This window comes from Salvia splendens, chromosome 10 (assembly GCF_004379255.2).
Source record: "Salvia splendens isolate huo1 chromosome 10, SspV2, whole genome shotgun sequence".
NCBI classification, from domain to species: domain Eukaryota; kingdom Viridiplantae; phylum Streptophyta; class Magnoliopsida; order Lamiales; family Lamiaceae; genus Salvia; species Salvia splendens.
In genome coordinates, this window is record NC_056041.1 from 4,314,513 (window position 1) to 4,338,128 (window position 23,616).

The 23,616-nt window shown below is 35.8% G+C and overlaps 1 protein-coding gene and 1 pseudogene across 1 annotated transcript; both read left to right on the top strand.

Annotated features, from left to right (window-relative positions):
* The first annotated feature begins 452 nt into the window (after window positions 1-452).
* LOC121751267 (ethylene-responsive transcription factor CRF4-like) lies at window positions 453-1,913 on the top strand. The gene has a single exon (XM_042145982.1). It carries the CDS (start codon window positions 690-692, stop codon window positions 1,665-1,667), a length of 978 nt encoding a protein of 325 aa, XP_042001916.1. The 5' UTR covers window positions 453-689; the 3' UTR covers window positions 1,668-1,913.
* Window positions 1,914-14,395: 12,482 nt separating this feature from the next.
* On the top strand, window positions 14,396-15,773 carry LOC121751401 (annotated as a pseudogene).
* The last annotated feature ends 7,843 nt before the right edge of the window (window positions 15,774-23,616 follow it).

Genomic DNA, 23,616 nt, shown 5'->3' on the forward strand with positions numbered 1-23,616 from the left:
GAATTCTTTTCTTCATTAAAAATATATAACCGACTCCGACAACTACACGATGATCAAATACGTATCTTTATACCAATCCTAATATATATATATAAACACTCAACCCAATCTCATCAACTTCATCTCTTCAATTCTAACCAAAATAATCGATATTAATCTTCATCGGAGAAAGAGCAGTTTCCGATTCCGCCATATTGTGGTACAGAGAAATCAATATAATATATAATTAAATAAATTAGTGTGCGCATTTATCGGCATTACCATTTTCACCGATCCTATAACACACCGATTTCAGTGTAACTTGTTATATAGGAGTATGACTATTACTCTCTGAAAACCCAGAAGCATCAAGCTCACTCTCAGTCTCTCTCTCTCTCTCTCTCTCTCTCTCTCTCTCTCTCTCTCTCTCTCTCTCTCTCTCTCTCTCTCTCTCTCTCTCTCTCTCTCTCTTCTTTTGTAGCAGTGGTAGCAGTATACAAGGCGTAGAGTAGACTGCGTCGTTTTTTCACTTTGGTTGTTTTACCTTTGAATCCTCCTTTTTAGGGTATTGTCTTTTTTGTTTGTCAGATTTTTGCAAGCGTGGGTTTGATTCTCTCTCGCTCTTTAAACTTCTCTTTGACGCCATCTTTTTATCTCTCTACCGACTTTAGTCTTTACTCCCTCCCATAGTTTCTCTTGTATGTTCAACAATGGATCATAGCATACTCTACAACCCAGTGAAATACACCGAGCACAAAAAAACCACCACAAAAATCATTAAACCATCACACCAAAACCCAAGAAAAACCCTTCCCAACGCTCCGAGAAATGTCCGTATCACTATGACCGATCCCGACGCCACTGATTCCTCCAGCGACGAACAAGAAGAAGACAAGCTTTTCCACCGGCAACGCGTCAAGAAATACATCACTGAAATCAAAATGGAGAGAGGCTTGATCAGCGGCGCCAAAGTCAGCGCTCTCCGGCCCAAGCCCAGGCCCATGAAGAAGCCCACGGAGGCCGCCGGGGCAAGGAAGTTCAGAGGCGTCCGGCAGCGGCCGTGGGGAAAATGGGCCGCCGAGATAAGAGACCCTTGCAGAAGGGTCAGGCTCTGGTTGGGGACTTATAGCACGGCCGAGGAGGCCGCCATGGTCTACGATAACGCTGCCATAAAGCTCCGTGGCCCGGATGCTATCACAAACTTCACCCCGCCGCCGGCGAGTAATGTGGCATCGGTTTCGGGATATGACTCCGGTGACGAGGCGCGTGTCGTTTCCTCTCCAGTTTCGGTTCTTCGGTTTAAAAACAGTGGCTCGAGTGAGAGTGCTGAACCGGCCGGTCTAAGTAGCCAGTGTAGTGAGTATTCCGAATTAGTAGATGGTCTGAACCGGACCGAACCGGTTAGTAACGAATTCAGTTTGGAGATGTTGGAGTGTGAAGGTGAAACGAGTACTGTACCGGATTACTGGAACGAATATTTGGGGATGGAGGTTCCGGTTTTCGACAATTTCTTCGACTTGGGGCTGCAAGAGGAGCACTTGTTTGGGGACGAAGCGAGTTGTTTCGGCGATCCCCCGTCGCTCGGGGTGAAGTTCGGAGATGTTAATGATTCGTTTATGGAACTTGGCTCAATCGATGTTGAAGATTATTTTGGTTTTGGTGGCTCTGATGAAGTCTTAGCAATATAACAATGTTCAAAAAAATGATACTACATGTTTGAACACAGTCGGATTGCCGATTGAATATTGGCAAATTTTGTTATCTTTTTCCGACTGTCGGCTTGTATTTTGTTTTAATTAAGTATAGTTAGTAGTTAGTATCTAATATAGATGCATCGATCTCCATTCAAAATGAAAATGGAGGTTTAGTTGTGTCATGAGTGAGTTCTGTGTATTAGGCGTGATACAAATCTTGAAACAATAAAATGGATTTGTTTTCCCACATTCACGTGTGTTTTTTGATGTAACAAAATTAGGCTGCCAAAAATGACATTTTCGTTTTGTACACTATATCTTCCTTCTTACATGTGTAAGAAGGAAGGACCGTATCTTTAATTTTCTTTTGTGCAAGATTTTGTAGTGATGTTTGAACAAACATTAAACTTCTTCTATACTTAATTTTCTTGAAAAAACCCAATAAATTATGCATTTAAGGTTGGTGCGGTTTATGAATTTTGACTTTGTAGGTCTTGCATTTATTTCACATTTAGTAATTGTATTCATTTTCCACTTACTATGGTTGAATATTACTAGGCCATCGTGAATGTTAAATGGGTGGGCACCAGCAATTCTGTATCGGGTCGGGTTATTTAATTCATTGGACAAAAAGAAAAAAAGGTCTGAGTTATTTGTTCCTTTTTTTCGTAGGGGGAAATGATATTAATTCTATACAAAATTACTACTATATATTAATAAAGATCACTAACTTACATTTCACTCAAATAAGAGAATGTATGTAGGTAGAGTAGGAGGTTGTAACCTTTTTTCTAAAAGAAGATTGATTATAATGGTTTTTCATTTATTTTCGTAAAGATTCGAATCTGACATATTGATTAAAGGAGAAGTGTCTTATCAATTGAGTTGCGTTTTATTGTCAGCATGAGATTGTAACTTGTAATCATAGTTAATGCACCGTAATTACTACATCAGTCAATGAAGTGAAATTTTAGAATAAAGATTAGTTTTGTTATATTTCTTCAACTTTAGAACTAAACGAGCTTAATGATCAGCTATATAGTACATGCGTGATAATTGATAAAAATAGAACTTGTTTAATACTCCCTCCATCCCCGAATAAGAGTCGCTAATTTCCATTTTGGGCCGCCCCCATTAAGAGTCACTCTTCATTTTTACCATAAATAGTAGTAGGACCCACATTCCACTAACTCACTCTACTCACATTTTATTATAAAACCAATATAAAAATGTGGGTCCCACATTCCACTAATTTTTTCAGCCAACTATTCCCTAAAACTCGTGCCCGGTCAAAGAGCGACTCCTATTAGGGGACGGAGGGAGTATTTGTTTTCAATCGAGTTTTAGATACATAAATCATGACATATTCAGCAATTAAACGATAAATCAGTACTATAAATGGAAACAACCAATCTCTGAGTGGTTAATTGTTTAGGCAGTATATATTAGTAGTCCATTTTTTTTACTGTTCATGAACATGAACATTCCCTGGACCATATATGTACTCTGTATTCTCTGAAGCAGAGAGTGAGGGCACACAAAGAGAAGTAAATGCTTTTATGAAATCCACAATCACAACAAAACGTTTGCTGCTCCTCTCTCACTCTCATTGCAGCCATGGTCCCTCTGAAATTTGCCACATCTTGTGTCCATTTTTGGGAGATTTAGTGTGCAGTATAACTCGTTGGAATTGCTACCTCAACTTGATTTACTGGCTTTCCTCTTTATGAATGAACCGTCACTACTGACATACTGACCATATTGTTATTATACCTCTCTTCACATCTCGTGTCTAACTTTGTCTCTTCGGTTATAGTAATATTTTTCTATCCACTTATTTGCAATGTAATGTTAGAGCATCTCCAACGGTGCTCGCGCTGAAGGACGCCGTCCGTGCCGCTGACCAGGGCGACGTCGCAGCACCCAATTGGCCAACGGATTAGCCGTTGCAATTTCTATTTTTTTTAAATTGAAAATAATATTAAAAATTTTAAAAAATATATTTTCGGATTCCAAAAAATATAGCCGTTTTATTACCATTTTTTTTGAATTTTTTTATTTTTTTTTAAAAAATTTTTAATTCCAAAATCATCTATAAATACACACATTCATCATCCATTTTTCACATCAAATTATCTCTCATTCGTATTTTTTCATACAACTCATCTACATCTTCCTCTCTCACTCATACCCTCTCTAAATTAAAAAATGGATTTCAACGATATCATTGCGGAAGCGGAGCGCGAAGAACAAGAATACTATTAACAATATTGTGCCGTCTGTGAATCCTATGTCGCCGCCGCTACCACCTCCCCTCCTCCTCGACCAACTAGATCAAATCGCCGCTACATCCCTCGTGACCGGGAGGGAGCCCACTAAAGGCTCATTGCCGACAATTTTTCCGACGAGCCGCAGTTTCCGGAAGATTACTTTCGGCGCGTTTTCGCATGTCAAAACGGTTGTTTATGTGTATTGTCAACACATTGTCCGCCCGTGTTGAATACTTTCAATCACGTAGAGACGCAACTGGTCGGCAAAGTCTCTCGGCGTTGCAGAAGTGTATTTGTGCCATCCGACAACTTGCTACTGGGCAAACGGCTGACCTCTTCAATGAGTTTTTGCATGTGGGTGAGTCAACTGGAATCAGATGCCTCAAAAAATTTTGCGACGGCGTTCGTTCTGCTTTCAGTGAGGAATCTTTTGGGCACCTACCACCGAAGATTGTCAACGGTTGCTTCATCTTCACGAAATAGTCCACCGATTTCCCGGTATGATTCGCATCATTGACTGCATGCATTGGAAGTGAAAGAATTGCCCGAATGCTTGGAGAGAGCAACACTTATACGGCCACAAAGGCAACGACCCAACGTTTATCCTTGAAGCAGTCGCCGACTACCGCCTTTGGATTTGGCATGCATATTTTGGTGTTGCCAGATCCAACAACGACTTGAACGTGCTCTATTCTTCACCACTCTTCAATGATGTTTTGAATGGTGTAGCACTGGTGATCAACTTCACCGTCAATGGAAAATCCATACCACATGGGTTACTATCTCGCCGATGGTATCTACCCAAGGTGGTCGACTTTCGTGAAGACGCTCAACAATCCACAAGACACGAGACAAGTTCTTTATGCGCAGCGTCAAGAGTCTGCTCGGAAAGACGTCGAAAGAGCTTTTGAGGTCTTTCAAGGCCGATTCAACATTGTGAAGGCCTCGTCTCGGCTGCGGTACGTTAAGAATATTACCGACATCATGTACACGTGTATTATCTTGCACAATATGATTATAGCTGACGAAGGACCGGTGGCGGCTAACTTTAACGACGAGGATGAAGCCGGGAGCTCAACCGCAAGGTCTCCCCCACGCCGATGTATGCATACGACGGTGCCCGAGAGGATCCAAACAAGACACACTATACGCGATACCAAAACCCACATTAAGCTACAAGATGACTTAATCAAACATATTTGAGCGAAATTCATCAACGAGTAGTGGTTTTTTTTAATTTTTATGAATTTAATTATTTAATTTTTAGGATTTAAATTATGTAATTTTTATTTTTTAGACTTTATTATGAAATTTTTAATTTTTAAGCTTTTTATTATGTAATTTTAAAATTTTTAGTAATTAGTAATAGTATTTTGGATATTTTTAATGCATTTTAATATTGTGGAAATGTTTTTATTTAAATTGAATAATAGAATGGTGGGACACTTGATCATGTCCTTGCGGAAGAGTATAGATGGGGTGTTGTGCTCTTTGGGAAGAACATGAAGTACAAATCAATAAATATGGGGCCGGGCCCACAAGCATGTTCTTTGGCAAGAGGATGGTTGGGAATGCTCTTATGCTGTATTCTTAGGCCATCCACAATAGGAATAGCCCAGCAATAACGTAGCCATAGCCTAGCCACTGCCACATCATCAGCACTAAAAATCCACCTGCCACATCGTAAATAGCCCAGCCATAGCCTAGCCACATCATAAATAGCCCAGCCACATCAATAGCCACATCACTAATAATAATTATATAAAATGACATAATTAACAATCACACAATATACGGAATTTAATTTACGAGACATATACGGGAAACATTAATAATACTATTAAAAATTTAAAAAGTACAATAATTTAAAAATATTACAATAATTAAAAAAAGTACAATAATTAAAAAAGTACATCTGACTCGGGTGCATCTGACTCCATCCACCTCCCACGGGGATCGGGGGAGTTTGAGATCCGCTACTCCCTGAAGTAGGCTCGTTGTTGAGATCCATTTACCGTTGTTAATCTTGTACAGAAATTTAGATATAGAGAGTACCCGATAATACAAGTGGTGCGAATGAAAATGACAGGCAAGTCGCGTATATATAGTGTTTCGTATTAAAAAAATTAAAAATTAAAAATTCGCGCTAGGCGGTGCGCTAGGCGATCCGGACGCTGCAATAGCGCCTAGCGGATCGCCTAGCGCACCGCCTAGCGCCGCGGAACCGCTGAGCGCTAGGCGGTTTTTTTCCGCGAAATCGGCTAGGCGGTTGCAATAGTTCGCCTAGCGCACCGCCTAGTGCCTGCGCTCGGCTAGGCGGTGCGCTAGGCGCTATTGTGGATGCTCTTATGCAGCATGAAGTTCTATCTCGTAGAGCAGCTGTCAGTATAATTACGAAAATATCCCTGCGATTTTTCAAAATGCATGAGCCACCTACATTAAATGCATCCATGTAGAGTAGCCATTGATAAATGCAAGGGTCACTGTCACACAACTCCAAGTGGACAACTATTTTGTGATTAAGTATGGTAAAAATGTTTACTTGCCCCTAAACTGTCTTCAATTATCTCTTAATCATATGGTTTACTTTGATTTGCACACGAACGTTAATTACGACTGCATAATCCCTCATTAATGCCAGGTATCATCATCTGATTTGTGCTCTAAAATAATACTGATATTGCTGATTCATGGTGTACGTAATCGCCTCGAAATAATTAAGTTAATCTAGACGGAAACATTACAATAATGTAAAATAAAGGTCAGAAAATTTTCACTATTTGTTGATCATATAGTATTGTTAGGAAGTATAAACAAATTTTAGAATTGCCCATTCGAAAAAAAAATCCGATGGCTTGACAAAAAAGAGAGAAGGGATATGTTAGGTGGAATATCTAGGCTACCCAACTTTTCTTTTTCTTTTTCTTTTTCTTTTTCCAAAAAGATGCATCTCTAAAATTAGACTTTTCTCACTTCAAATAGAAACATACTCCTCTTTTAGAAACGGGAAACTAATTTCTTGCCCAAAGCTATTTTTAATTAGAAATGCTTATGATTAATAAATTAACTACTCAATACGTACTCAAAAATGTCAATGTTCGTTATAAAAAGTTGAAGGTTGGCTATATTCAGTATTGTTGATATGATGCCAAATGTTTGGTTCGAGCACGAGAAGCTCGCAGTGCGAATGTGTCAGTGGCTCACTCGGGGTGGGCTCGAGGGATTGCTTTGAAATTCATCTAGGCTTTGCAATATGTTCTTGTACCCTATTTTGACATGTTTTTAGTACATTATTTTTCATCATAGACTTGCAATTTTGTTCAGTTAGTTTTAAAACAAAAATTCGGCCAAATTAAAGTGTAAAATGTCTCATTATAGGGTGGTTAAGATTAATGAAAGAATAAATTAAAATAATTAAGAGAGGGAGGCCAACATATCTTACTTCGTTGTACGAAGAAGCGTGGTATCAAATGTTTCCATCAATTTGTTCGCATCAAAATGCGAGCTTTCCCATTCTACTATGTGGTGGCCATTTCTTTATCAACTGTGATTAATTAGAGAAGAAGCATAGGGATTAATCTCATTTATTGGTTTTCGATTTTTGTTATGAGCACTACCTCAAATATTTAGTTTGCATTCATTTTGAGGAATACCAATAATTTCCTACCAAACAGTCATAGTTTTGCGTTTTCTTCTCTTTCCCAAAAGGCACATATGTCATCTAGCTATTGTTTACTACTACTATATTTCTATAGTATCTATTTTTTATACAATTAATATCGCTTAGAATATTTGTTTCATAAGTAAATATGATACGATAAATTGCAACCAAAAAGAGTGATTTGATTTTCGATGGCATGCATGTATATTCTCTACCAATTAATTTTGATGGCATGACAAAATACTGAACTCAATAAAAAAAATTCTTATGCAAGCTAGCGCTTCTTAATCACACATTAATTAAACTAAAATATATGGAGGGTGTGATGAATTCAAATTCACTAATATAAATATTTTTTATAACTAGATATCAATATAGCTTGAACACTCTCTATTGCGAGCCAACCGGCCACCCAACCCCGACATGACTACATGAGGGAAAACTTTCCATTTCTTGTACTAATACGTATTGATACTATAGTTGAAAACATGCATAATTAATTAAATATGAATAAAATATTTGAAATCTTTACTAGTTAGAATCCTGTGGAGTTAAAATCTTTCATCATTTAAAATCTCGTGAGATATTATAATTAATGGGGAACACTTTTCACAAAAATTATACTACTCCTTACGGTCTTATATCTATGTATTTAATCATGGATCAAATCTTTTGGGAATTTGAAAGAGTTGAAAAATAGTGTGTGATTAATATTATATACTAAATTCGGGTGTCCAAACTATGAGACCGAATCGATCATTTACCTTAAAAAGTATTTAAACAAAACAATAAATAATAAAATGGCATATTACTTCTATTTGACTATTCATATGCCCATTGACTCCATTTCCAACACTAACAACTAACAACCTTTTTAGTAAAAAAAAACAGTGACAAAAAGACACAACACAACATCATATATACAAGTGGAGTATTACTAAAATTCAACAACTATACATATATACGATTTACATAACATAACTTTCAAAGTGCAAAGACATGACGAGTATAACAAGCTGATTTTCCACTTAAACAAAGGGCATCTAGGGTTTGATGACAATTAGTTAATTATTTGATCATCTAGAGCATTTCTAAATACTAATTTAATAATGAATTTAAAATGCGTTGGAGTTGATGCTCATTGACTTAACTATTTCTCTATCTCATACTCGTCATGCACAAAATAAATTGGGAAAAGAATATCATACGTACATGGAATCATGGATTCTGTAAAACGTTCGATATAAATAAATACTAATAAAACAAATTAATCACCTTGAACGTATACACTAGTTTTAACTATAATTGATAAATACTAATAAAACAAATTAATCACCTTGAACGTATACACTAGTTTTAACTATAATTGATAAATACTAATAAAACAAATTAATCACCTTGAACGTATACACTAGTTTTGATTTTGTCGAGCTCTACGTATTTATGTCCTTTGTTTTATGATCTCACATGGCTCAATGTGAAGAGGCAAGCCAAGCTCCAAGTGTTAGTACTTCTTGAAAATTTATTTCTGTAAACTTTGTATTCACAAATCCAAATAAATTCTCATTTTCTAAAACCATGGGATCCGTCATGAGAATTGGGGATTTTAATTCTAATATAAGTATTTTCTTGGTTCCCCTCTAAATTTCAACATCATATGATTCAATTCAATAGTGGATTATCTACTTCAAAACATGCGAACAATACGCACTACAATAAAAACAACCCGTTAAGGATATTTTTTAATGCAACTGAGGACGCTAATTTGTGTTTCTATATATACTACCAACGCTTCAAAAATTGTCTTTATTGTTAGTGTCCAAAATAAAATTAAAGGACGCGAATGGAAGTGTCCTAAAAAATCAAAAGATTAAGTTAATTTATCCTTCATTTAGGAACGTTTTCTTTTGCGTCCTAAATTGTTGTTAACTTTTAAAATTTTCCATTGCAATTAACTCAATTTATGTATTCCTAAAAAATGGAGTAAGTTTTTTGTAGAGACAGTCTTTTTTTTTCTTCTTTTCCCTTTAAGCGGAAGTTACATCGGTATAACAATGGATTGATTTTAAAGCATTGAAATTCGTTAATTCTTCCAGTCATTTAATTATTAACGGTTAAGTCATTAGAAATAACGTTATACGACATAAAATCCGAAGTTCATGATGTCATAGATGACAATTATGCCTACTCTGCAGATTTAATATAACTATAAACGTGAATTTTACGAATCTCATTTTCCATTTATCTGATATTATATTAGCTAATGTCTCAAAGGACAAAAAAGTTAAAAGATTATTATGTACTTATATCTTAAAAAAATTAGACTTTCATGTACCAAACGTAAGATATTAATGACTGAGCAATTATGTATTCATAAAATAACCAACTCTTGTAAATTCGTGTGTTTATGAATATGAATATAGGATTTGTTACATGTTCACTTCACTAGCTATAGAATATGAGACAATAAATTAAGACCGATATGATTTTGATTAATAGCAATAGTTAACTTTTTAATCCGTACAAATTTAACAGTCTTGAGCCCTTGGTTTGACGATACAACTGGCTATTATTATACATTTAATTAAAGATAAGAAAACGAAAAAACAAAATGGTAGTAGTAATGACTAAAGAGTAAAGATGAAAAAGATAAAAGTATAAATTAGTAAGAGTAGTCACGTGCGCACTGTACATAGTAAATAAGTAGTAGTAAAATTGTAAAAAATCCAACTCATGTGTATTCTGTTCAGTTATCACGTGAGGTAAAAGATTTTTTCCCCACACGCGCACTATTCCACGTGCCAAATTATACTCCAAAATTAGAATGGAAAAATTGTCGGTTACTATTTTTAACCAAGCAGACTTTTTCTATTAACCACACACTCATAGTAGATGGAGAAGACGTCAATGAGGATCCAGGTAAGATCGGGGTCAATCAATTCCATCGTCCACCACATAGTAAGATCCTTTCAGCGAATCGGGGTTGGAGTTCAATTTCGTTATTTATATGTTATTTATTCGACTTATTTACTCCATTTTGCTATTAATAAAAATGATATTATAGATGTGTAATACTTGCATTGTTAAAATTTAAAAAGCATACTGTTATTGTAAAATAGAGTAACAAGTAACAACTCCAGACTTTCAAGGCAATTAACCAAAATTAAAGTTTTCACAAGGATATGAAATTAGTGTAGTGTGCACATCCATCTACAAAGTGAAATGTGCAACACAATATGATGGATTATTTGTATGTAAACACACAAACTTTTGATATTTTATAGTAATTTTCTTCAAAACTTTAATATTTCGCAAATCTAATTACATGAAATTTGATATTTTCTGATTTTTTCATCGACAAATAATTTGGATTAAATCCGAATTGTTTTGTGAATTGCACTGGTTTAGCTCTTTTCTAATTTTTATTGATTTAACTTTTTTGAGGATAACAGTTCTATTGTGAATGTTATGATATTTTTTTAGACATTATGCATTTGAAATATTTGTGATTTTAGTCTTTCAAAATAAATTTGGTTCACTGATTTTACGATACCATTGTACGCGAATTGCTATCCTATTGGCACAAATGCATATAATATTAAATATAATTACACGAGTCTTCTCAAAATATATATAAATGGCTCATTCTAAAAATTCATTTCACTGCTGAGACACTTGTGTTTGATGTTTCAATAATGAAAACGTATGCGTTTGTAATACAGTGTTAGGCATTAAATGATTCTAGAGAGAAATCTATGGTTGAGGGAGGAAAATCAGTCAAAAGTTTGTCAACTGATCTTATTTCAAACAATGTCGTTTTTGCCATTTAGAGAAAATTTAATTTTAGAAAAAAAATCAACAAAACACTAAAATTCGTGAATTTAGATTCAAAAATAAAAGTGTGCAAAAAATTTCAAAATAAATTCATATAATTTTACATGGAATAACCTTTTTGTAATATAAGTAGTGCGATTTGGTTTGATTTTTTATTTTTTGACGAAGCAATTCGATTATGTTTGTGGAAAATAAAATTTAATTGGTTGCTGAAAAAAAGAAAAAAAACAATTGACACTGATCCAATCAATTTTTTTATTATTTTATTTATTTTTTGTTCTAAAAATCTGAAAGGTACACCGTACACATGACACCACTAATATCAATTCAGTCAAAAGAATTAAAACATAACCCCCTAGGCCCTAGATAATACTCCACTTGACTAAGCTTAAATATGAAATTAATTTGGTTTATGATAAAGAATGTGTACTTAAATCTATATTTATATAGTCCAAAAATTATTTTTTGAATCCTTAAAGTTTGAGTTTGAGATTTGTTTGATTATAGACAAATATTTTTGTCTTTATGAGGTAGGCTTGCTGATGATGGGTTTAAACGTTGGCAGTGGCAAGTTTGATAATATTGTGAGACTGTGAGGTGGTAACGAACCTAATTGTGTATAATATCGATTAATTAACCTGAATTAGAAGTAAGATCGATTTTGACTGTGAATGGTAACCAGTGAAAAGTATGTTATTCACATTTAAAGACTTATAATTGGTAATACACGTTACAGCGCGTACTATACGCGCGTGTATGTAAGTGTTTTGCCTTTGTAAAATCGCAGTAAAGTAATTAGTAACTTTTTGTTTGATGAATTATTGGTTTGGATTTAGATTTTATGGTAAAGATTCGGTTTCTTAAAATAATCATATTTTGTAACAACTCCATCATTACATGTTTAATACGGAGTAGATAATCACTCGTGTTTCACACATCGACATTCCTATTTTAAAATGGACGATTACCCTAGCTTTGCCTATAAATACATATTCACCAACCCACATGTTTATTGTTTTTGTCGTGTCTGGCGTCCCAGAGTTTTCTTTGTTATGTTTTTTTGTCGGTTATTATTGCTTTTGAATTAAGTAGGTGATAAGTGTTGTTTTGCATTTTTCTATTTAATTAGAATTCTGGTTTATTTTCTTGTGGATTTGTGCAATATATTTCTTGATTGCTTGTCATAAAATTATACTTGCAGTATATATGCCGACTTGAGCCTTTGCTCTCTTAATTTAAAAACCAAAGCATATACACTGTTCAAATCTGATATAAATATTGTAATTAATTCTATATTCCACCTTCTGTATATGGTATGTATATCTCTAATTATCTGCAAATTGGATGTGATTACATTAATTTAAATTGTCACACAATTTTGTTCAACGGCGACTAGAATAATATGACATTTTAAAGATAACTTTTTCCACCGCCCGCCCATCTTCAAATCAACTCATATCTCTCAACATTAATGCTTAACAACTTTATTATTCGAGATATGTGTTTGTGAATTGTGCTGATCTGTATATGGAATGAATTATAATAATTAACGAATTACATAAGTCTGGAATTATAATACACAGCACTCCAGTTATGAATTAACTCTTTAGTTTAATTTATAGACTTACTCCAAAATCACATTTTTATTCATGGCAAACATTAGAAAATGTTAAATAATTTTAATAAAAGGTTAATACAATGTAAAGCTCATTTTTTAAATAGTTGATATCCCAAATTGCAAATGAGATATTTTCATAAATGGCAATGGGTATGATTTTTCAAAAAAATCAGTTTGACGAAATTTTATACTCCACTATTGCTCCCAAAATTGAGTTGACAAACACGCGCGGTTAAGATGGTGGAGGTAACTTTCTCGATAGATGGAATTTACCGGAAAACATGGTAAAACTCAAAAACCGGTACAAAACTGAATTATAAATAGCGGCAAATCCTAGGTTGCTCGCCACGTTATTCCTAGCTGTAAAATGTTTATTATAACAGCATTTATGTTTTAAAAATATGTTATTTCCTCACACCCACCCCCTAAAAAATGAAAATTCAAGAAGAAAAAAGGAAATAAACATTCAACCACCCCAAAAATAACCGCGCCATCCTGCTAGTAAACAGCTAATCATGTACTTTCTCTAAATAACTGGCATTAATGATAGGTTAATAATAATACTCGCCACTGTTGTTCTTTTCCATTTAGTCCATTCGTCAGTAAAAAATACTTTCAATCTATATGTGAAATAATGTCTTGTTTTGTCATTTCGTGATATCCGCAATTTAAAATCTCATTTATCTTTTCTCATTCTAAGTAAATAAATCCCACCGTTCACCTAAATCTTTATCCTAACATTATATTTTAAAATCAATATATAAAGTGATGTCCACATTCCACTAACTCATTCTCTTATTTTTCTTCACTAAGTCAAATAATATTTTACAATATATGCCTAGTCAAAATGAGACTATAAATAGGAATGGAGAGAGTAGTTCCATTTGTGGATTGCATGATTTTAATGAAAAAAATTGATAAAGAGATAAAAAGAAAAAATAGATAAAGAAAAAATGGTTAAATATGAAAGACAAACTATTCATTTTTAGAATTAAAATTATTTTTGTGGATATCCTAAAATAGCAAATTGTGAGTATGGAGGGGAGATAGTAAAAAATTTTGACAGCCAGTTAGTAATTAGTTATCAACAAATCAGTTTGTTCAACTATAAAAAATAAAATACTCCATGAAAATAAAAAAGAAGTGAAATTGAGAAATATATAGGGATGATTTTCCATTTAAAGTGGGGCGAGGGGGCCACACGAACTTGGAGGTTAAAAAAGACCCAGAGGAAGTGAGTAAGCAGTTACTGATTGGACCAACTCGGTGTGGGGGCGGTGTATTTGGGTGCTGCGGCTACCCGGAGTGGTTATCCTCACTCTCTTCTTCATCTACTCTCATACTTTGGAATCCAATTTGGATTTGCTTAGTTGACCACATTTACAATACAGATAGGAATACAATATTTGCAAATTACTAGTATTGTTTTTGGCGTCACCCAATTCACCCTTCCTATAACAACCATTTCACTCTTAACTTGTTTTAATCACAAATCTCAAACTCTCCCTCTCACAAAAATACTATCTCTTTTCCCATCTCCGCTATGCAAGCATGGGTTTGATTCCTCTCTGCCCTCAAACTTGTCCCTTTACAATAATGTTTTCATTTGTTTGTTAATCAAAATCACCAACTCTTTCTCCATGGACCAAACCATTTTATTCCCATTGAAATACACCGAGCACAAAAAAACCACCACCAAAATCATCAAGCCTAGAAAATCCCAAATGCCGAGCGCCGTAAGAACTGTCCGCATCTCTGTGACCGATCCCGACGCCACCGATTCCTCCGACAACCAGGAAGAAGAATTCGACGTCATCTTCCGCCGTCAACGGGTCAAGAATGGAGACAGCTGTCGGCGGGATGAGAGCTGCGGAGACACTGCCGCCGAAGCCGATGAAAGCGCCAAAGGAGCCAGCTCCGGCGCCAATGAAGTACAGAGGCGTGCGGCAGCGGCCGTGGGGGAAGTGGGCCGCCGAGATAAGAGACCCTTGCAGAAGGGTCAGGCTCTGGCTAGGCACCTACAACACGGCCGAGGAGGCCGCCATGGTCTACGACAACGCCGCCATTAAGCTCCGCGGCGCCGCCGCTCAGACCAACTTCACCACCCCGCCGGTGAAGGAACCCGCCTCCGATTCCGGCTACGAGACCAGTGATGAATCACACAACATTTCCTCTCCAATCTCTGTTCTCCGCCGAAAGAGCAGTAATTTGAGTAACGAAACCGGTCTGAGTAGTCAGTCGAGTGACTACACTGAACCGGGACAGAATTACTCTATTCCGGTTCATGATCTAGACCGGTCTGATCCGGTTTTTACCGGTTCGGAGGTGCATGAGTGTCTAGGGGAAACAAGCATGGCACTTAATTATTCCAATGAATATTTGGACACACCATTTGTTGACAATTTTTTTGATTTTCAGCCACAAGAGAACTTATTCGGCCAGGATCCGAGTTTTTTCAACGATTTCACGATGAGATTCGAGGATTTCCCTCCCCTCAACGACGTGAAGCTTGGAGATGTTAAGGATTCATTTCAAGAACTGGGTTCGCTCGATGTCGAAGACTATTTTCAAGACATGAATGATTTTAGCGCCGCTGATGCACTCTTAGTGATATGATCAATGTTATGTTATAGGAGTACTACTAACATATATAGCCGGAAAATGCCGATTTAACGGCAAATTTTGTGTTTTTTTTCCGGCTATCGGCTTTTATTTTACTACAGTGTTTATTTTTTAGTCAAGTGTAGTTAGTAGCGGAGATTGATTAATTTCTGTTAATTATTTTCCGTGATATACATGATGAGCAATAAAATGGAAGATTATATTTGAATATGTTTTACTTTTAATGAATTTTGCTACTCAATTTATAATAAAGGTCGTTGGAGCCAAGATTAGCTGCATATTGGTATATTTGACTAGTCAGCGGAGGCCATGCAACTTGCAACTGTAAAAGAGGAACAGTCATATCTTTTTCTTTCTTTTGCGAAAGATTTTTCTGCAGTGAAAATTGAACAAACATTAAACTTCTATACTTAATTTTGTACGGGTTATTAAATTCTTATCAATCACGGAAAATAATTAAATACTGAAATGCAATTATATAACGCTTTTAATTTGAGGCATTTACTTTCATTTAACCTCGCTACCGTCTCCTTCGGAAAAAAGAGAACAACTTCTCTGCTGTCTGCATTTATTTTGTTACTAACTAATTGCATTCAGTTTCACCTTCCAATATTGGAATAGGGGCAAACATAAATGGGTGCGTGTCGGTTCTCGTCATTGACGAATCCAAAATATAATTTGAGATATTGAAGCCAATATACAGGGATGGAGGTAGACTTCTAAATAAGCCGGTGCTGAATATTAAAAAACATAATAATAATAATATTAAAATATTAAATTTATATATAATATCTTTACAATTTTTACGAGACCGTAGATGAATTGTTTTCAATGAGTCGTCAATTCTTGAAACCTTATATCTTGTGGTAGTAAACAAAATCTTGGCTATTGGAAACTCGAGTTTATCAACTACGGAGTATATCACTAATAAAAGTTTTTAAGTTTATTGGAAAGAGTCATACATTTAGTGCTAGCAAAGGATTTTTTTGACTAAGACAACTTATATAAGTAAGCAATTGTGTATTTATTTTTGGGAATAATTATTCATCTCTTATAATAAGTAACAAGAACCTAACAATTATGAGAAAATATGAATTTAAAATTTAATGAATTTTTCTTGATTTTTAAGAAAATATCGATGCATAATGAATAAAATTATGAATAAGTACTACCTGCACAAGAAAGAAGAAACTACTCGAGCACTATTACATAATTTTATAATTAAATCTCAAATTATAGTGTTTCACAATTATAAATACTAGAACTACTGTATAGTAGGGGTGGGTCGGTACGGTATACCGTACCGACCGTGCCATACCGCATACCGTACCGGAAAGTACGGTATGACAAAATTCAATACCGATACCGTACCGAATTTTCGGTAAACCGGAATTTCGGTATACCGTAATAACGGTATGGTAACGGTAACGGTATACCGAAAAAAAAACCTATTGTGTACAAAATATTTAAAATAACAATTCAAGTGTTCAACTATTTAAAAAAGCCCAAAATAATAAAACTTCATCACAATCAAATCTTGTTCATAGCATTCAAATTAATAAAACTTCAACATTCAAATCTAAAACAATTTATGAAGTCATGATCAACAACATTATCTTCATTTCTTGCAACCACGTTGTCTTCATTTCTCAAAATTCCACAAAAAATCGTTGAAGATGACCCTGCATTTGATAACCTTTATTAATAGTCGAGCATAATCACAATACACAAACAACCAAACCAAAAGAAATGTATGGAGTGTAACATCCATATATCAATACACCTAATTATTGCAACGTAAACTTGCTCCTGCAGTTATAACTCAACGGTTAATTCATATTTTCACAGATTTAAAATGCTTTTTAATTTTAAGTCTGATATTTAAATGTCAAGACAATTTATTAAAATGTCAACACAAATATGTGTTGAAATTTTAATGTGATCGTATTGACATTTTTAATAAAAGGTGGCATTTAAACACATTCTTGTGGCTATGTGGGGTTAATGTGATTGAAAAAGTATAATCCAAAGTAAGAGAATGTCGAATATTCTTTTGTTTATCATTTCACGACTTTTATTTCTCATAATGAAATAAATATGAAGAAATTAAAATGACCCGTGCATCATAAGGGAGTGACACTAGTTAGTAATTTAAATTGGACATTTATTTCTCTTTAAGAATTAAGAATGACTGATCAGTATCCTATTTATTCATCCTTCAATTTAAGTAGTATATAAAATAAGATAGCATACAATGAATTAAACACTAATTAAACGATTTGATTCATTTTCAGCTGCACATATTTTTAATTGACATTTTATGAAGTGGGACGAAGAATAAAACAAAAATTTTAATTACTTTGTATATTTGGAATATGACATTACACAAAGAATCATATACTAAATGGTGTGAGTTAATACAAATTCTTTCAAATGTGCTCTGTTGAAACATATTCCCGATATCGTATTTCCAATCTTCTTTCGGTGTTATGTGCTATTGTGTTTATTATATTTAATAGGATGAGTTGATAAAAAAATAATTCAGGTTAATTTTGAATTTGTTTGAATAAATTATCATTTGAATGTTTAATTTTATTGTATTAATTGATGTATTAAATTTTTTAATATAATATATATAAATGTAATATATATATTACAACACATTTAATATTAATATATATATAATAATCTATCGGTATACAGGTATACCATGGTATACCGAATATTCGGTATACCGTGGTATACCTGTATACCGAGGATTCGGTATACCGCGGTATAGAAAAATTGATACCGTTACCGTACCGAAACACTGCGGTACGGTATCATACCGTACCGGAAACTGCGGTATACCGAAAAATCGGTATTTTCTGTATTTTTTCGGTACGGTAAGTCCGGTATTACGGTATTTCGGTATAATTTCCCACCCCTACTGTATAGTGTTGTTATGCGGTGATTGTGAATGCAGATTTGATGTATTTTGTGTAGGAGAGCTGTTGTACTTGGGCTTTCAAACTCAACTTTCAAGTGTTTTTTTATTTCCTTTCATTATTTTACAAATTTACGAACCAAAAAATATGAAAGCCCAAGGCACAAGACAAAAAGTCCAATTGAGTCTTCTTCGCGCATAGATACAGAGGCGCCGTTACAGTCACACGAATTCAGAGGTAGCCTTCAAATTCTGGCCATCCGAGGCGCCGGGGTGGAAATTAGGCGGGCACGGCTACAGAGGGGGAGGGTCTGGGTCCGGCAGCGTCCAAGCCCCCGCTGGAGCGGTGGCTTGGCCGCCGGTGTCTCCATCCCTGCCAACATATGAAAATATAGATTAGTGATGTACATCAATAATGTGTTGGTAATCAATGACGAATCCAGAATATAATTTGAGATATTGAAGCCGACATACATGAATATGGATAAATGACTATACACCATTAACAAGTCGGATTAGTGACGAATTCATGACATAGTGACGCACCCATAATATAATTTAGAGGAAAATTGTTTAGTGTAATTAATTTATTTGACGATATTGTGGGCTCAGAGTCCTGTACGAAAAATAATGAACATGGTCCATATATATAAAAATAACTTGGATTTTACACAAATAATAGAATTTTTGTAGGGCGAAAGTTAAAAGTTCGCATCATGGTTAGTGCACCGTGATTATATAAGTCCCCATATTAAATTATAGTACTATAAATTTAAATGCGTGCGTGGGTAATAGATTGGGAGGGCATGCAATTAATAATAAAACGATAAAGCTATGCAGTAAGAATATAGCTGGCCATAAAGAGCATTTCTACAAATTTTAACAAAAATAATGATAATTATTTTAATCGATTTTCTGTATATATTACATTTTTCTATTTATTAGTACAAAAAGATAAGATGATTTAACATCATGAAAATATTTATATAATAGAAAATTTATTTTTATTTTAAACTAAATTAAATACATTATGAAATTGATATTTTTATTTAATTTGAAACTACGACAAGTCGTATAGCATTAAGCAGTCGAGACGAACCCCTATAGTGAAATGATTATGTCTGAACACTTTTTTTTGTCACTGCTCGTTGACAAATACCATTAGGGCATCCACAACGCGGCGCGCCACCGTCCCGCGTTCCGTCGCTAACGCTCGTGCGACGCGTTGCGACAAGCCGTCCCGTCCCACGCCCGTCCCGATCCCGTCCCGCTGCCGGTGCCTGTGAGACACGGGACGGGCTGTCACGCCACGCGCCGTGGCGATGTGGCGCGCCCCTGTGCCATGCGTGACGCCTACTAACGGGCCGGCGAGTGGGCGTTGTAACGCTGACGCAATAAATCAATTTTTTTAAAAAAAATTGAATTTTTAAAAAATTACTTTTTATTTATAAAAATTGTTTTTATATTTAAAAACAATTTTTACAAATAAATAAATACAAGAAATTCGTAATAGCCCACATATATTTGATGGGCTTACGAATTTATGAAACTCATTCTTGGTTGCTTCTCTTTTTTAAAAAATTTTAAGTTATATTTTTATTTTACGTTGTAATGTTATTTTAATTTTAATGAAGTGTGTTTGTTTTAATTGAATTGTGTTGGAAAAAAAATAAAAAATGAAATTGAATGAATAGTAATTTAAGGGTCGGAATAAGGGACGGTTAGGGAGCGTTGCAGGTTCCGTCCCTTAGTTAAGGGATGGAGGAATAAAGTACAGTGGACCCTCAAATAGTAGTTTAAGGGACGGTTAATGGACGGTGGGGGGACAGCGTAGTGGATGCTCTAATTATCGGTTTCTGAATTCATTTTATAAATTCATGGAAACAAATTAAGATGCAACACAGCTCTCTAGAAATTTTATAAGCTAGTAGTATCTTAAATAAAAGCAAAATTTTAATTAACTATGAATTTATACTCGAGCTAATCATAGTAAGATATTTTGGGAACCAAACTATCAATTAAGAATTTTTATTTGTAAATAAAGCTAGTTAAGATGGTTATCTCGAACAACTATATATATCTTTGACTATGTAAATCATATCATTAAGTTTGTGCTTGGTGATATGAATAATGCTATATGGAGTGTGTGGATTTGGAATTTGACCTTTTTAATTCTAAATTTACTATTTGATCTTTTAAATATGCTTAGATTTAAGATATAAGTATAACATTAAATTTGAATGTCAAATTATTTCAGTTCTTCAGTTTGAAGTGTGCTTAAAGTAAATATTTAAAATTTGAAATAAGCACACACAATATACATAGACTAACACAACACACAATACTTACACTCACACAAATAGCTCCAAATATATAGGGAAAACGTAAAGATAATATAAATTAAAATTGAATATGTGAATATAATGCTAGTTAAACATGACGTAGACTATATTATGATGTTGGAATTGAGGTAGATTGTAGCAAGTTAAGGAAAAAATATGTGTAGGGGATTGGCAGCAAGTCGCCCTCATCAACATTAGCATACATGCCTATAAAGGGGAGAAAAACAAAAAAGTACTAAATACTAATACTATAAAATACAAGGATCACTTTTTAAAATTGGGGTATACAAGGATCGGATATATCTTACACACATAAATATTTACTTCTATTAATACTTGGGTAAGAGTTAAAGACATCTCTAAGAGCATCCACTATGAGTCCCGCGACCGGCGCGCGTTTCGTTCCGGAGGGACGGAACCGCCGCAGGACGCGTTGCAGCGAAGCGATTCGTCCCTAGCCCGTCTCCATGCCGTCCCGTAGCCCGCGACCAAGCGACGCGGGACGCGACGTCGCGCCACGCGCCGAGGCGACGTGGCAAGCTCCCGATGCATGCTTGACGCCCACTCGTTGGCCCGCGAGTGAGCGTCGTCACGATGACGCAATAATTCAAATTTTTTTAAATTTGAATTTTAATAAAAAAAATTGCCGTTTTTCAATTTTTTTTAATTATTTTTATTTCCTTACTCTATAAATACTCCTATTTCGTACTCATTTCACACACAAACACACACCTATTCATCTCAAATCCTCTCTATATCCACTCCAATTTCCATCTCAAATAAACTCAAACTAATGGATCATTTTGAGCAAATGCGTCAAATAATGGAACAATCACTTAAAGAAGATCGACGTCGGGAGGCGGAGGAAGCCGCGCCGCCCCCACAACGCTCTCGGGCGTACATCCATCGTAACCGGGAGGAAGCCACCGCAAGGTTAGTACGCGACTACTTTTGCGATAACCCGATTTGGGGAGATACCTACTTCCGTCGCCGTTTCCGCATGAGGAAACCGCTATTTCTCCACATCGCGAATACTTTGGCCGCCCGGGAAGAGTTCTTCTGAGAAGGGTTCGACGCGGTCGGTCGTCCCAGCCACACGACGCTGCAGAAATGTACTGCAGCAATCCGTCAGCTTACGACTGGACAAACGACCGACATGTTCGACGAATACCTCCACATCGGAGACACCACTGGGCGCACGTGCTTGCTCAAATTCTGCAAAGGCATCCGGGCAGCCTTCACCGACGAATTTCTCCGGAGGCCAAGCACGACTGACTGTCAGTTCCTCCTCAACCTGCACGAACAAGTGCACGGATTCCCCGGGATGCTTGGAAGTGTCGATTGCATGCACTAGCAATGGAAGAATTACCCGGTGGCGTGGAGGGGGTCCTACACGAGCGGCCATAAAGGGACCCACCCAACCGTTGTACTCGAAGCCGTTGCCGACTACCGGCTTTGGATCTGGCACACGTACTTCGGGGTCCCTGGCTCGAACAACGACGTAAACGTGCTCCACCAGTCCGACCTTTTTTCCGAAGTTTTGGATGATAAAGCGCCGGCCATCAACTTCGTCGCCAATAACCGGCTGTATAAAATGGGGTACTATCTCATCGACGGCATCTACCCGAAGTGGCCGGCCTTCGTGAAGACGTGCAGCAGGCCTGCGAACCCAAAGCAGGCTCTTTTTGCGCAGAAGCAGGAGGCTGCTCGCAAGGATGTGGAGAGGGCGTTCGGGGTTCTCCAAGAGCGCTTCAACATCATCAAAGCCCCGACTCGTTCGTGGTTCATGGAGAGCATGGTCGACATCATGTATACGTGCATAATCTTGCACAACATGATTGTCCAAGACGAAGGACCCGAGGCGGGAAATTGGTTCGACCCCCGAATCCCCTGGAAGCTCAACCGCAAGTAGTCCGCCGCGAAGTGGAGCGCATTCGTCTATACAAGAACGATTGTCTATTCGGGCAAGGACACGCGACTCTAGCGCCCACGCCCAACTCCAAGAGGATATAATTGAGCACATTTGGGAAAATTTTGGCGGAGAAAATTAAATTATGTCATTTTTATTTTTTTAGGATTTTAATTATGTCTTTTTCCTTTTTTTTTTAAATTTTAAGTTGTAATGTTGTTTTAATTTTAATGAAGTGTGTTTTTTAATTGAATTTGTGGGGAAAAAAAATAAAAAAAATGAAATGGAATGAATAGTAATTTAAGAGACGGTTAAGAGACGGTTAAGGGACGGAGCATTGCAGGTTCCGTCCCTTAGTTAAGGGATGGAGTAAAAAAGTACAGTGGGCCCTCAAATAGTAGTTTAAGGGACGGTATAGAGACAGCGTAGTGAATGACCTAAATGATAGAATTTTTAAAGAATCATTTGTTTTAAGATAATTCGACTATTGTCAATTTTATTTACATGTGGTTCGGTCATTATGTTCTTCATCACATGAGATGTTACCTCCTTTTAGAGAAAGATAGATATTGTGGAATTCAATTGTTTAATCAGTCTAATCCATTCAAGATAATAACGTGGCCGGATCTCTAAGTTTTTTTGCTTTTGTTTTGGGGTAATATATTACTCCATTTATTAGTTAGTACTAGTATATTGCAATTAACAGAACATCTAATCACTACAGTATGACAATATATGACCAAATAGATACACAATTTTAC